Source organism: Corvus hawaiiensis, chromosome 5 (assembly GCF_020740725.1).
Source record: "Corvus hawaiiensis isolate bCorHaw1 chromosome 5, bCorHaw1.pri.cur, whole genome shotgun sequence".
NCBI classification, from domain to species: domain Eukaryota; kingdom Metazoa; phylum Chordata; class Aves; order Passeriformes; family Corvidae; genus Corvus; species Corvus hawaiiensis.
The window spans coordinates 34,261,895-34,274,236 of NC_063217.1; the positions used below are offsets into that span (position 1 = coordinate 34,261,895).

Sequence of the window (12,342 nt, forward strand, 5' to 3'; positions counted from 1 at the left end):
AGCATTATGCATTTCTGAGGGGAACCTGACCCGAAGGGGTACGTGCCAGTCACAGCTGTGCAGCTCCCACTTGCTGAAGCAGAAAATTACGTGTGGGAAATTTATGTGTGGGATAAGCAAGGAATATAGAAGAAAATACTGCTTCATGTTTTTTTACACAGTACTGAACTGGATTTTTGCACATACAATGAGAGTAACATTTTCCCTCATCATAAATCACCCATCAGCACCAACTGCCTAAGACCCACTGAGAGTATCTCTCCTTCCAGCTGGTTTCCTAGGGAGAAACAACTTGACCCAACAGTCCTGCCTATCAGACCTCCCACCTCACAAATTCTGAACCTGGTACACAATTTCAACCACATTTTAAGTAACAGTAGAAATCTCCAAAGATAATTCAGTTCCTTTAGGTTTGTTAAAAAAAAGGTTCTGGTAGGGAAGAAGTAGTCAATTTGGGACTCCCGTAAGAAAGAAGAAAAGGCTGAATGTAGTCTGTGGGGAAGGACTGGATGCAACAGACAGATGGAATTACAGCAGTGGGTGGGAATTAGTAGGAATCCAGTCTTAGTCCCACTGCTCATGAAATAACTTGTTTACCTCGACACTACAAGTGTTTTTTTAAAATTTGTATTTTCTGACATTCTTCTATTGTAACTTTTTTCTTGATTTATATCTATCTAAGCCATTTTCCATCATTTCAGGAACTGAATCTATCATCTGTTGCCAAAACAAGTAAATCAGAGCTGTTTTTCAGTGGACTCTGTTTTGCAAATACTTCCTTTTAATTGACTTGCAGCTATCAAAGGCACAGAAGTGATAGTGAGGATAAAAGCAACAATTTCCTAGCACAGTCTAGATTTGTATGAGTTTTCAGTTGTAATTTTCTTACATCTTTCCTTTAAACCTGCTCCTTCCATGAATTGCTTAATGATTTAGCTCTTTTCTTAAGAGCTCTGCATGAAAACATTTGAATACATTTTCCGTGTTTCCCTTGAAGAGGCAAGGACATTTCTTGGTGAATGTGAAAAAGAGTGCTCTATGTAATTATGACATTGTGAAGGTAGGGGAAAGAGAAAGAGAAAGAGAAAGAGAAAGAGAAAGAGAAAGAGAAAGAGAAAGAGAAAGAGAAAGAGGGAGGCAGAAGGAGAACTGTTTCACTAGGAAAAATTCAAAAATTAACACCGAGACATATTGCTTCTTAAAATGCAACTGAAATGCTTTAAGAACGGAGAGACTAATCATTGTATTAGTGATTATTATTTGAGATGGAGGAATCTAATACACCTATCTTGGAAAAATTTTTAAAAAACCCCATTTCATCCAGAAAAATTAAAAAAACCCCCCACTTCATCCATAGTTTTTTCCATTTAAATCAAGGTTTGGATGTTAAGTCTTACTTCGGTATTACAAGTTCTGAAGAAGTTCCTTAGACCACAAGCACTGTCCTCAGTGTTGTAGAGTTCTTTCAGTTTATGAAAATCTGTGTGTTATGCTATTTATTAGAACTAAACAGATACTTCAAACTGTGTGTGTCTTTAGGACACAGTGGAAAAACACCTTTCGTTTTCAGTCTCTGAGGTCACTTCTAACAAGAGGGCAATCCTAAAAGGCTGATGTACTATAGTGTGTCCTTTTTATGGGCCTTTTTATAGTGCTTGAATGCTAAAGACATTCTGTAAATTAAGTGATGCAAACAATTGTAAAGCCAGACACTGGTGTACATGCAGCTTTATTACTTTTCTTTTTCAGGTGAAATTTTAAAAATCATCCCATAAAATAAATAAATTGGTCTGAAAATAATCACATGTTGCAAATTCTTAGCACTTACTCAGAATTACTTCTTTTTGAACCGCAGTGCACTGTTTTCATTCTGGTTGCTGAACACTAGCCTGGGATAAAATTGTGTTTATTTAAAGCACACCTTACCTGTGTCTCTGGGATGATAGGACTATCTTCAGGAGAAATTCTAAAGAAGGTGGATAAAGGCGATGACACGATAACAGGGTTTGGCCTTACAAATCCGCTTAGATCACAACTAGGAATGTCATTCTCTTCCTTCTTCATGACAAGGGTATCCATGACATAAAAGACATTCCAGGGAATCCATACTGTGTGGTACTGTGTCAGGAACGGTGATCGCTCAAACACTAGTGTCAGAGAGGCACCACCATTCGCTACCAAGTCAAACCTAGGAAAAAACCCCAAGAGGGCTAGCTAGTCAGCAAATTCCCAAAGCCATCCACAGCCTCTATTTTACTGATTGATTCTTCATTCCATTGAACTGCTCTGAATGCAGAATGGCTCTACTGGGAAAAACGGAGAAATCAATTAAATTATATTACATTATACTGCACAGAGAGAACAGAGAGTTTGGGATGCTGCGTTTAAATTAAGCAAGCCTTTCTGCTTCTGAAGTATATAATAATCAGCACGTTTTACATTTTAAGAATGTACGAAGTACAACCTTAGTCAATCACTTTGCTAATGTCTTTTTTCCCCATTATTTTATTATTATCTCAGTTTTACAAGCAGCTCTTCAGTAACACCTTTGCGTCTTTATGACTTACAAGCGCTTCAAAAGGAACTTACATTCCATCCTGGCGAGTGATTGTATATCCATACTCTGGATAGTGTAGAAAGGAAACATTGACTCCAATGAGTGGTGTTCCATCAGCAGTTAATACTTGGCCTCTTATGACAGATGCAAGACTACAAAAAAGATGCAGGATCAAGTTACAAGTTTGAGGTTTTTTGTTCTTTTTGCATGAATAAAAGCTAGTGAGTGAACACAGACACACACATCCACCCTCACCCACCCACCCCTCTCCACATGCTATCAACTATCATTTAACAAACATTCCTCAGCCTCTAACCCTTTTACAAGTTCACATAATTTACACTATATAAACAAATGCCTCAAAATCTGCAGATAATAATTTTGTTTCAGTAATGTTGATTTTACTTTGGTTTATTTTGTCTGTACTGAGTTACTAAGACCAGAAATTAACTGAAGAATTTTAAGAACTTATAAACTCTAGATGTTCTCACTATAAGTCATACTTCTGGCAGACTCTTAAAGAAAAATGTACTTTTCAATTAGTATCAAAGCAATCTGTAAAACTGCAGGGACTGTGAAGTACAAAATTTAAAAGAGCAATAAGGAACATTGGTGCAACAACTTTTAATCAACTGCTGTGCCCAAACACATTAATGCTGTTAAATTACTGCAAACGCAGTAGTTATAGTGTAAATCATCTTCTTTCACTCAGTGAGATCCCAGACACCTGCTTCCTGTTACTGGCTTATTTTCAGGCCATTACTGCTTCATAGAGCACCAGTCAAATAGTTTATGCAATTATACTGTCGTGCACTTAACAGTTCTATTACATTAATTCATAATTTATATTATTTAGTGAGCTCAGTTTAAAAAGTGCAGCTTTGCTTTTCCTTCTGAAGTGTTTTCATTGCTTTGATATATTTCCAACTGTGCTAGCCCAAATCAACTGGTTAAATAAAGATTTATTTAATCATTAATGAAGTGCCCTGTTGGAATACAGACACTAAGCATGGCAAGGACCTTCTGTAACCTAGTGGCACTGGTAAATTGAATTTTGCAGGAAATGAGACAAAACAAGCAATTTGATATATTAAGAGAAAAGGTCGTTGCTCAAAATCTACACCACAAAATTTGCTGTCATAGAGGATCTTCTCCTCATACGAATCTCACACTCTCCAGTTTCTTTTGTGCTCATGAGTACAGATGAGTCACGCTCACCTCTTATTAAAAGGGCTTTCCCCAGGTATGACGTGGGTGCTGTCTGCTCCGATGAGGAAACTGATCCGCTCATAAAACGCTTTGGCAGCTTGCTGAGACGGCGACTGTTGGCTTTGGCTGATGATATCTTGGGGATCAGGCAGTCCACGACAGTAAGGCTGGTTTTGGCAAGAACTCTGCAAACAGCAGTCAGGATCCATACAGTCAACTAGCCCATCTGTTGACAGAAAGTCACACAAATGAACAAACTCTTCCTCCTGCCCCTGTTCATTGGAATGAGCCAGCCAGCAAGGGAGATTAAAAATATTATGTAGTATGAAAGAATACTCATAATTAAGATTTTAATGAATTCACTTTCAATTAAAGAAAGTTTGTTTCCACTGAGTTCTTAAACTCCCATGTAAATCCATGCAAGCTGAATATACTCAGTATCATGTAAAAATGAACCCATTTATTCCACACTTTTCTAAAAACATGTTGAACAAACCAGAAAATGAAGGCACTCAGGCTCTGCATACACTGTTAACTTATAAATATTAAACATTTTAGGTGGGCCTAATTAGCTTTTATGTGAGGTTATTTGGCTTGCTAGAGGAAAGAAACAAGTAACTCCTACTCTGCTGTTTTCCTCAAGTTTTTTAGCATATCTATGCTGCAAGTAGCTTTAAATATTTCACAACATGTATCAAGGTGGATTCCTTTACACCTTGACAGAAAGGTTTTGTTGCTAGTGGCAAAGGCAATTTCCACAAGTTTTCTACATGAAAATGTATGAGAGAACAAAAACTGTATTTAACATTTAGATTTTATTCTGAATAAGCTGATGGGAAATGCTGGCCAGCATAAACAAGATTTAAACACATGGGTGCTTTTATGCTTGTGTGCTGAAATATTCCCATATGTGGAACATTAGATCTGTCACATCACTGGAAATCTAATTTGATGAAAGATTAAAATCAAGATCAAATTGATAACTACTAATTTGCTGTAAGTAAAGTCATAAGGAAAATGAGCCTGGAAATGTCAGCTACAGAAAATTTCTAGATGAATGTAATCTGGTATCACAGAGCTGATAATTGTTTCCCCAAAAGAACAGCAAGACTGAAATAGCTAAAACATTTTATTATTCCATTTAGATTGCAGAGGGAGCTTGCTTGGAGCACTGAACTGAAAAATATACCAATGCAGCACTCGGAGGAAACCCATGACTGCTTGTCTCACAAAAGAATCTGTCTTTAGAGTAAAACTTCTTTCTGAAGGGAAAAATATCATCCATTTTTGTTCAATCATATGTTGAAAGAGTGTAAGTAAACAGAGGTCTTCTAAAGGTATTCTTCTAAGTATTGCTGTGCTACGTGGATCAGTTAGAGGACTGGCAAAATAGTAAAGGAGTGGGATTTCTGTTCTTTCCCACATCTAAAATTCTTATTTAACTTGGCTGACTTTGAAATCAGTTCAGGGAAAATAGAAGGGATGAAAAAGGCGTCATTAAGTATATAAAAGTTTAAACTTTTTAAAGAGACAAGAAAGAACATTGATTTTTCCTGGGATGCGGATATGCCAGATTGGCATTCAGGTAGACACCGACAGGCTGGAAAAATGGGCTGACAGGAACCACATGCAGTTCCACAATAAGAAAGTCCTGCACCTGGGGAGGAACAACCTCCTGCACCATAACATAGCTTTGTGGAGAAGACCTTGGGAGTCCTGGTGGACACAAAATTAACATGAGCCAGCAACATGCTCTTGCAGGAAAGAAGGTGCCAATGCCATCCTGGGCTGCGTTAGGAGTGGTGCCAGCAGGTCAGGCAGGGTGATCATTCCCCTCTGCTCAGCACTGGTGAGGCCACACCTGCACACATAGCTCTGCGTGCAGGCTGGGCTTGCTGGTACATGAGACATGGAACATTGTCTAGACATGGAACACTGAACTAGAGAAAGCTCAGTGAAGGGCTGTGGAGACTGTTAAGGGCTTGACACAGCTCTCCTGCATGGAAAGGCTGAAAGCGTTGATACTGCTGAGCCTGGAGAAAGCTCGGGGGGGATCTCATCAATGTGTACAGATACCTGATGAGAGGGTGTAAAAAAGTCCACCTTCCAGTGGTGCCCAGCAAGAGGAAAGAGGCAATGGGCACAGACTGAAACACAGGAAATTTGGTCTGAACAGCAAAAAAACATATTTTACTGTAAAAGTGGTTGGATATTGCAATAAGTTGCCCAGGGAATTTGTGGAGTCTTCATCCTTGGAGACATTCAAAACCCAACTGGGCACATACCTGAGCAACCTGCTCTAGCTAATCTGGCTTTGAGCAGGGGATGGGACTAGATGATTTCCAGAGGCCTTTCCAACCTCAGATAGGCTGTGACTCTTGCAATTTTCTAGTCTCATTCTTGTAAAATATGAAACCTTTTCCTAGCTGAAGTACTGACTTCCCTTGTTGCTTTTAACTCCAGAAGCCTGGATCAGTGTCAAAGCTAGGGGTACTGATGGTTAAAAGAACAGTTTTGGGGTTTTATATATCTGTATGGTCTCCCATGCAATATCTGGTGCAGTTGCCAAAGAAATGCTCAGATTTCTCCATTCATCTTTGTTAGTTTATAAAAAGCAAATGTACATCTGGAGTATAGACTGCAGGTCATAAAACTGCATGAGATTGACACCTTCTGAACTAATCAGCTGGAAATGCATTTTTACAAGCCTCTCCACTAACATCAATCAGAGAAAGAATCTCATTTTCACCAGCCAAGATACAGGGATATGCTGTTTGTTATTTTCCTGTGGAGTTTATCAGTAACTTGCCCAGCTGAGTGACGGATGGTTATGAATCTGGCTCTTTATAACTTGAGAAAACATTTTTCATTCTTTCTCTGTACTTATGTGGCTAGAGCTATCTAGTACCACTAAGTCAAGTACTCTATTGCACTGTGTGAAGCAGAGTAAAATTTCCTCTCTGAAATGGCTGTGCAAATTTATTGATGAATTTTGTTTAGCCTGAAAAATATGAGACTTAGCTCAACAGTGCCTTGTCAGTTATATCACTCAAATATGACAGTGAAATTATAAAGGAAATAGAAACTCCTACAGGCAGCTGGACAGTCACTATCAGTCTCAGAAGGCTATTTATGTCTTCTTGTTCTAGATGTAAGTGGTTCTATATACAAAAGACGTCATGACTACTTTACTGTTTTCTTCCTCAAAAGCTACCTGTAAAAATCTTGACAAACGTTACTTTTACCTTTGTTGCAAAATGCACTGAATTGCAATGGGGCACGGACTGTTGATAAAATTGCTTATTTGGAGAGATTCATAAAACCATCAAAACTGTGCTCTTGTGAGACCCCAGCTGGAGTTCTGCATCCAGTTCTGGGGCCCCCAGTGTGAGGACATGGACCTGCTAAAGTGAGTGCAGAGGAGGCCAAGAAAGATGATTGGGGGCTGGAGCACCTCTCCTATGATGATAGGCTGAGCAAGTTGGGGTTGTTCACCCTGAGGAAGAGAAGGCTCCAAGGAGACCTTGTAGCATCCTACAAGTACCAGAAGAGGGCCTGCAAGACCTGGAGAGGGACTGCTGACAAGGGCAGATGGTGATGGAACAAGGACAAATGGCTTTAAACTGGAAGAGGGCAGGTTTAGATTAGATATAAGGAAGAAATTGTTTACTGTGAGGCAGGTGAGGCACTGGAACAGGCTGCCCAAAGAAGTTGTGGATTGCCCATCCCTGGATGTATTTAACACCAGGTTGGATGGTGTTTTGAGCAACCTGGTGTAGTGGGAAGTGTTTCTGTTCATGGCAGGGGGGTTGGAACTAGATGATCTTTAAGGTCACTTTCAACCCAACCCATTCTATGATTCTGTGATTAAATGAGAGGAGTCAAGACAGAGGATCCCCACAATGCATGTCTAAAAAGTAGGATGTATCAGCGGCACTGTTTGCTGTAGGAAGAAAAATAGAGGTACAAAGTAAGTCCTGGGCAAAAGATCTGCCAGTGTCAAGGGGAGGTGGTGGCCAAGGACCTACATAAATCACATTCTTGATCTGGCCATCCCAGCAGGACAATTTTGGTGACAGGCAGACTAAGGCAGGAGACAGGAAAGAAAAGAAAACTGTAAAAACAAACCTCAGTTATCCTCACGTACTGCAATTTTGCAACAGACTGCAATGAGTGGACTCAATCATAGACATCAAAATGACTGCTTGTAGGAACAGCTGGTTAGAAAAGCCACAAAAGCACAAACAGCCCTTTACTTATTCCTAAACAGTGTGCAAGGACCTCGCTCAATGTTACTATTGCAGTATCTTTACAAGCATACCTATAGTGTACTGAAATTCTGCACTACTGTTGAGTGAAGAAGCCTAAAATATAGAATGTGGGGCTCCAAATGAGTTCTCACTCCAGAAAGAAATCTTGGAGTCACTGTGGATAAGTCCCATGGATATATGAACCCAGCATTCACCAGCAGCCATAGATGCAAACAAAAAGCTGAAGAATAATGGGAAGTGTTGGAGCACAAACCAGAGAACATGAGTATGCCACTGTATCACTCCTAGTTCAAGTAGATACTTCCTGAGACTTCCTTAGCTTGGATTATCTTTGCACTTAGCAACTCTTCTGGCATTCAAAACATTCAGTGGCAGTAATTTCTTACTTTAATTAGCAGTCTGTTAACATACAAAAGAAAATATAAATTCACATCTACCCTATTATAATGTTTTGCTAAGCAATTGCTATTAGCCACTATCAGAGAAGAGGCCCCAGTTTAGGCAATCTTTAGGCTGAATTTGTGCTATCCTGTGACAATGTTTGCCAGGAACAGGCTGTCCTAGACTATGCAAGTAACTAAAAAACACGGTAGTGCTAAGTATGCTTTGCTTTATTACAGTGTTTATTTTTGTTTCAGCAAAAAAAGAATATTAATGATCCCTTAAATCTTGCTCGTGGAAATTTTTAACTACTCTAAATAACTGGATAGGAGCTAATAAAAAGCAAACTTAACTAAGGAATTTGTTCAATCATCTAAACTAAAGAGTAAACAGTGACTTTTCCTGTTTCTTATTATTCCTACAGTGATAACAAAGCATGGCCCACTTTGGTAAAGTATAATAGTGACACATTTTTTCCCCTTAGAAGTTAGGCTTATTCCACCCACACACAGCTCTGACTTCCCTCTCCTCACAAAGTCATTAGGAGTTTAATTCAGGCTAAGATCTGCTTGTTGCACACACTTTTCTTGTGGGCTGCTAAAATGTAAGGAAAAATCCAGTCAAATACAGGGGAAAATAAAGAGTGAGCCTTAACAAGAATGGAAATTATTTCCAAGACTCTGAAAAAATCTGTATTAAAAGGAAGATAAGTAATAATCATCCCATCATATACCAATAGTATCTAGAAGGGAAAATACTCAGGTATGCCTTGATGCCATTAGAATTTCCTATGGAGAATATTCCCATTGAGATCCTTTGGATGCTCATGTTCACAGAATTTGAATAATCAGCCCCAGAAAGAGCTAAGAATCAAAGGAACAGCAGACACTTTTATTAATGAACTCTGCTCATATTAATATATGAAATATATTCTACCCAGTGTAGGATAAAGCATAAACACTAACCACAGCATATCAAATAGACAATAACTGAGATAAATTATGTAACCACTGAGCCTAGTGAGATGTAGATCACACTACCCACAGTCATACAATGAATTCAGCACAAGTGCTCAGATAACCTAATCTCCCACAATAAACAAATACAGCAGAAGAATACTTGTGTCAGTCCCTGTAGCTGTCTGAAATTTTAATGCCTTGCTTGGAGGTAAGTGGGTTGATCGCAGGAAAGGGAAGAAATACTTATCTTTCCAGGTAGCTTACAAAGGAGACTTTCTTTCCCCAGTTTTGTTAGGTATACTTCCATTTTTAATTTGATTTAATTGTTAAATTTTAACCCTTCTCCTCAGCCACAGTCAAAACCGGAAGTGAATATGCTCTGTACTGAAGCATATGAATTAAGAGAAATGCCATTGACAAATTGCACAACACAGGTCAATCATGGCAAAACAAGGGCTTGGCCAAGCCCTTCCTCATGCATAGCTGCACAATGATGTCCATAAAGGCAATAATGAAAAAAGAAAATGAGAGAGAGAAAAATGCAACAAAACACCAGCATTAGCTATTTTTTCCCCAAATTGTTCTTTCTTCTTTAAGTCATCCTGTTAGACTGTTCTGCTCCAATTCCTTGTTCCTTTTCCCCACAAAAAGCTATTACTGTTTTTGGTCTGAAGGAGCAACTTCTTTTCTCTTGTTCCATTTACATGCATCCCTGTTCACCTTGTTCTTCTTCCTCCTACCAATCCATTACCTGCTCCTGACTCTTGCTCTCATATGTCACATCCTTATATGATCTCTAACATTTACTGAACCTGTTTTAGTCTATTATTGGGCTTTCAATGTCTTCTCCTGTTTTGTTCCCTACACAATCTGTGTTTTTCTCCAAGTTCTTTATGCTTCCACCTAGTTTCTCCTCCATCTTGCTTTGTCTCTCTTCATGTTTGCAGGTTTCTCTTTTTTCCTTATCTTGTAATTCCTTGTCCCACCTGAACTTAATTCCCCAAACAAGCACATCTCTGTGTGGAATCTGGGTCAGACTGTTTAGGCCCCTAAGTATGGAAAACTGCCTCAAAATATATAATATGTAATGTAGAAGGATGACAAGCCAAATGATGTGTACAGGAGCACAGTTTTACACGTTATTTATTTTCCTCAGGAAGTAAATGCCGCTGTTATTTATAGTTTGTGATGTCTAAGATCCCAGCTGCAGTAGGGATATGAGAGGAAAGAGTCAATCAGCAGTTGCAGAGGCACATGCAGTCTAAAATGGAAAGACAAAGTCCCAGATGACTTTATCATCATCCAGAGGCCCTAATGGAGTTTTTATCTCTTCTCTGAATCTGAAGGTGTTAAGCAAAAAGAATTGATGAGAGAAGGGGAAGAAAGACAGACAATAAAAGCATTATGCTGATCCAATATTTGACTGCATTCACATTTAATCTTGTTTTTGTGGGGTTTTTTTTTATGTGATTCTGGAGTCATGCTAAGTTACAGCCCCTCTAGCTTCCCTAGACTACAACAATAATTGTAGATTGATTCCTTAAGTTAGCAGTCCTGCCTGCATCTCGCTGCAGACTGTCACCTGTCACCTGAATGACAGACTGTGGAAAAGTAAGCTGGAAAAAAAAAAAAAGACTTCTGAGAGCATCCTGTCAGTTACCTGAGCATTCACGGGCTATGGAGAGGTGAGATCTCTGTAGGCTGGGCAACCAATTGTTTCCAGCAATTGCATCATAGTTCAAACTGTAAACTCTCAGTTCGGCCTGTTTTCTTGGGACGACTTCCTTGTGAGGTCACTGAAAGTTTTGAACTCCTTCCTTTTTTTCCCCTCTACAACAGTTGACTGGGTTGAAACTATGTTTTTTTCCAGTATAAAAGAACACTGCTGAGAAACTAAGGTGACACCCATCTTTGTCTAAGTACACATCCCACCTGTCTGTCATATGCAGCTTGTAAGGCTTTGCTGACATGCCATAAAGAAGCACTGAAGACCATGGCATATTCTTACAGGCGTAAGAGTGAGTAAAACGTGTGTATGGTTCTCATGGCAGTATTTAATCACCTGACTGAAAAATCTCCATTCCTCAACATGTTCTCCCCAGAGGTAAAGATCCACTTGGTGTCTCTTACCTCCTTCATTGTCCTTACTGTCAGTGCAGAGAGTTTCCATGGCTACGTCACAACCTGCTCCCCTCCATCCTGGCTGGCAGACGCAGTGCCAGCCATTTTGGTCCAGTGTGCATCTCCCATTGCTGTTGCACAATCCAGGGCAGCCCTCTGTTGAAACAGACAAAGAGAAATCACAAGTGATTTAAATATTGTAATAATATAAAAAGAAAAAAAAATACAAACAAGGGACACTTATTGGGAACAGGCCTTAAGAACAGCACAAAGACTGTAATTGCACATGGAGTGGAACAGCAACATTACCTGGGGAACGTAATTCTTAACAAAGTGGCATCTTTGATTGGCCTGACACTTGAGACACCACTTACCTGTACAGGCAGGAAATAAATGCACCAATCCTCTAAATACCTGCAGGCCAGACAAAATTAAGTTTGGTTTTTTTAATTTTTTTTTTTCAAAGTAACAAGAGATGAGTGCATAGTGCAAACACAGCTGTGTAAAATGATACATTTTTCTGTGCTCATAGAATAGATCATTATTTGCTCTATGCAGTACTGATTACTTACTGGAACAAATGTTTAAACTCCCTGTTATTATGGATAAATCCCTTCAAATTCTTAAGTAGGAAAATGAGTATGATTTTAGGCAAGTAATAAAAGAGAAGGTTAACTTTATCTGGTCTCAGAGTTGCCGTGTATTCATGTGAAATTACAGTGTGTTAAATAATTGCACAAAGTATAGGTCAGTTTTAATGACTATACTTTATGCCAAAAATACATTCCTTTTCACAGAATAAGCAAAGCCCAGGAAATAGTGAAGCAGCTTAGCATCTATTCTA

At 39.1% G+C, this 12,342-nt stretch overlaps 1 protein-coding gene across 32 annotated transcripts in view; it reads right to left on the minus strand.

Annotated features, from left to right (window-relative positions):
• TENM3 (teneurin transmembrane protein 3) overlaps positions 1–12,342 on the minus strand; it is a 1,328,112-nt gene that overhangs the window by 53,839 nt on the left and 1,261,931 nt on the right. For all 32 annotated transcript variants that reach the window (XM_048302939.1, XM_048302936.1, XM_048302938.1 and 29 more), the window contains 4 exons: positions 11,508–11,654; positions 3,776–3,992; positions 2,590–2,709; positions 1,927–2,188 (listed from right to left, as the gene is read on the minus strand). In XM_048302939.1, coding sequence (XP_048158896.1) covers positions 1,927–2,188; positions 2,590–2,709; positions 3,776–3,992; positions 11,508–11,654 — 746 coding nt within the window. The remainder of the gene's footprint in view (positions 1–1,926; positions 2,189–2,589; positions 2,710–3,775; positions 3,993–11,507; positions 11,655–12,342) is intronic.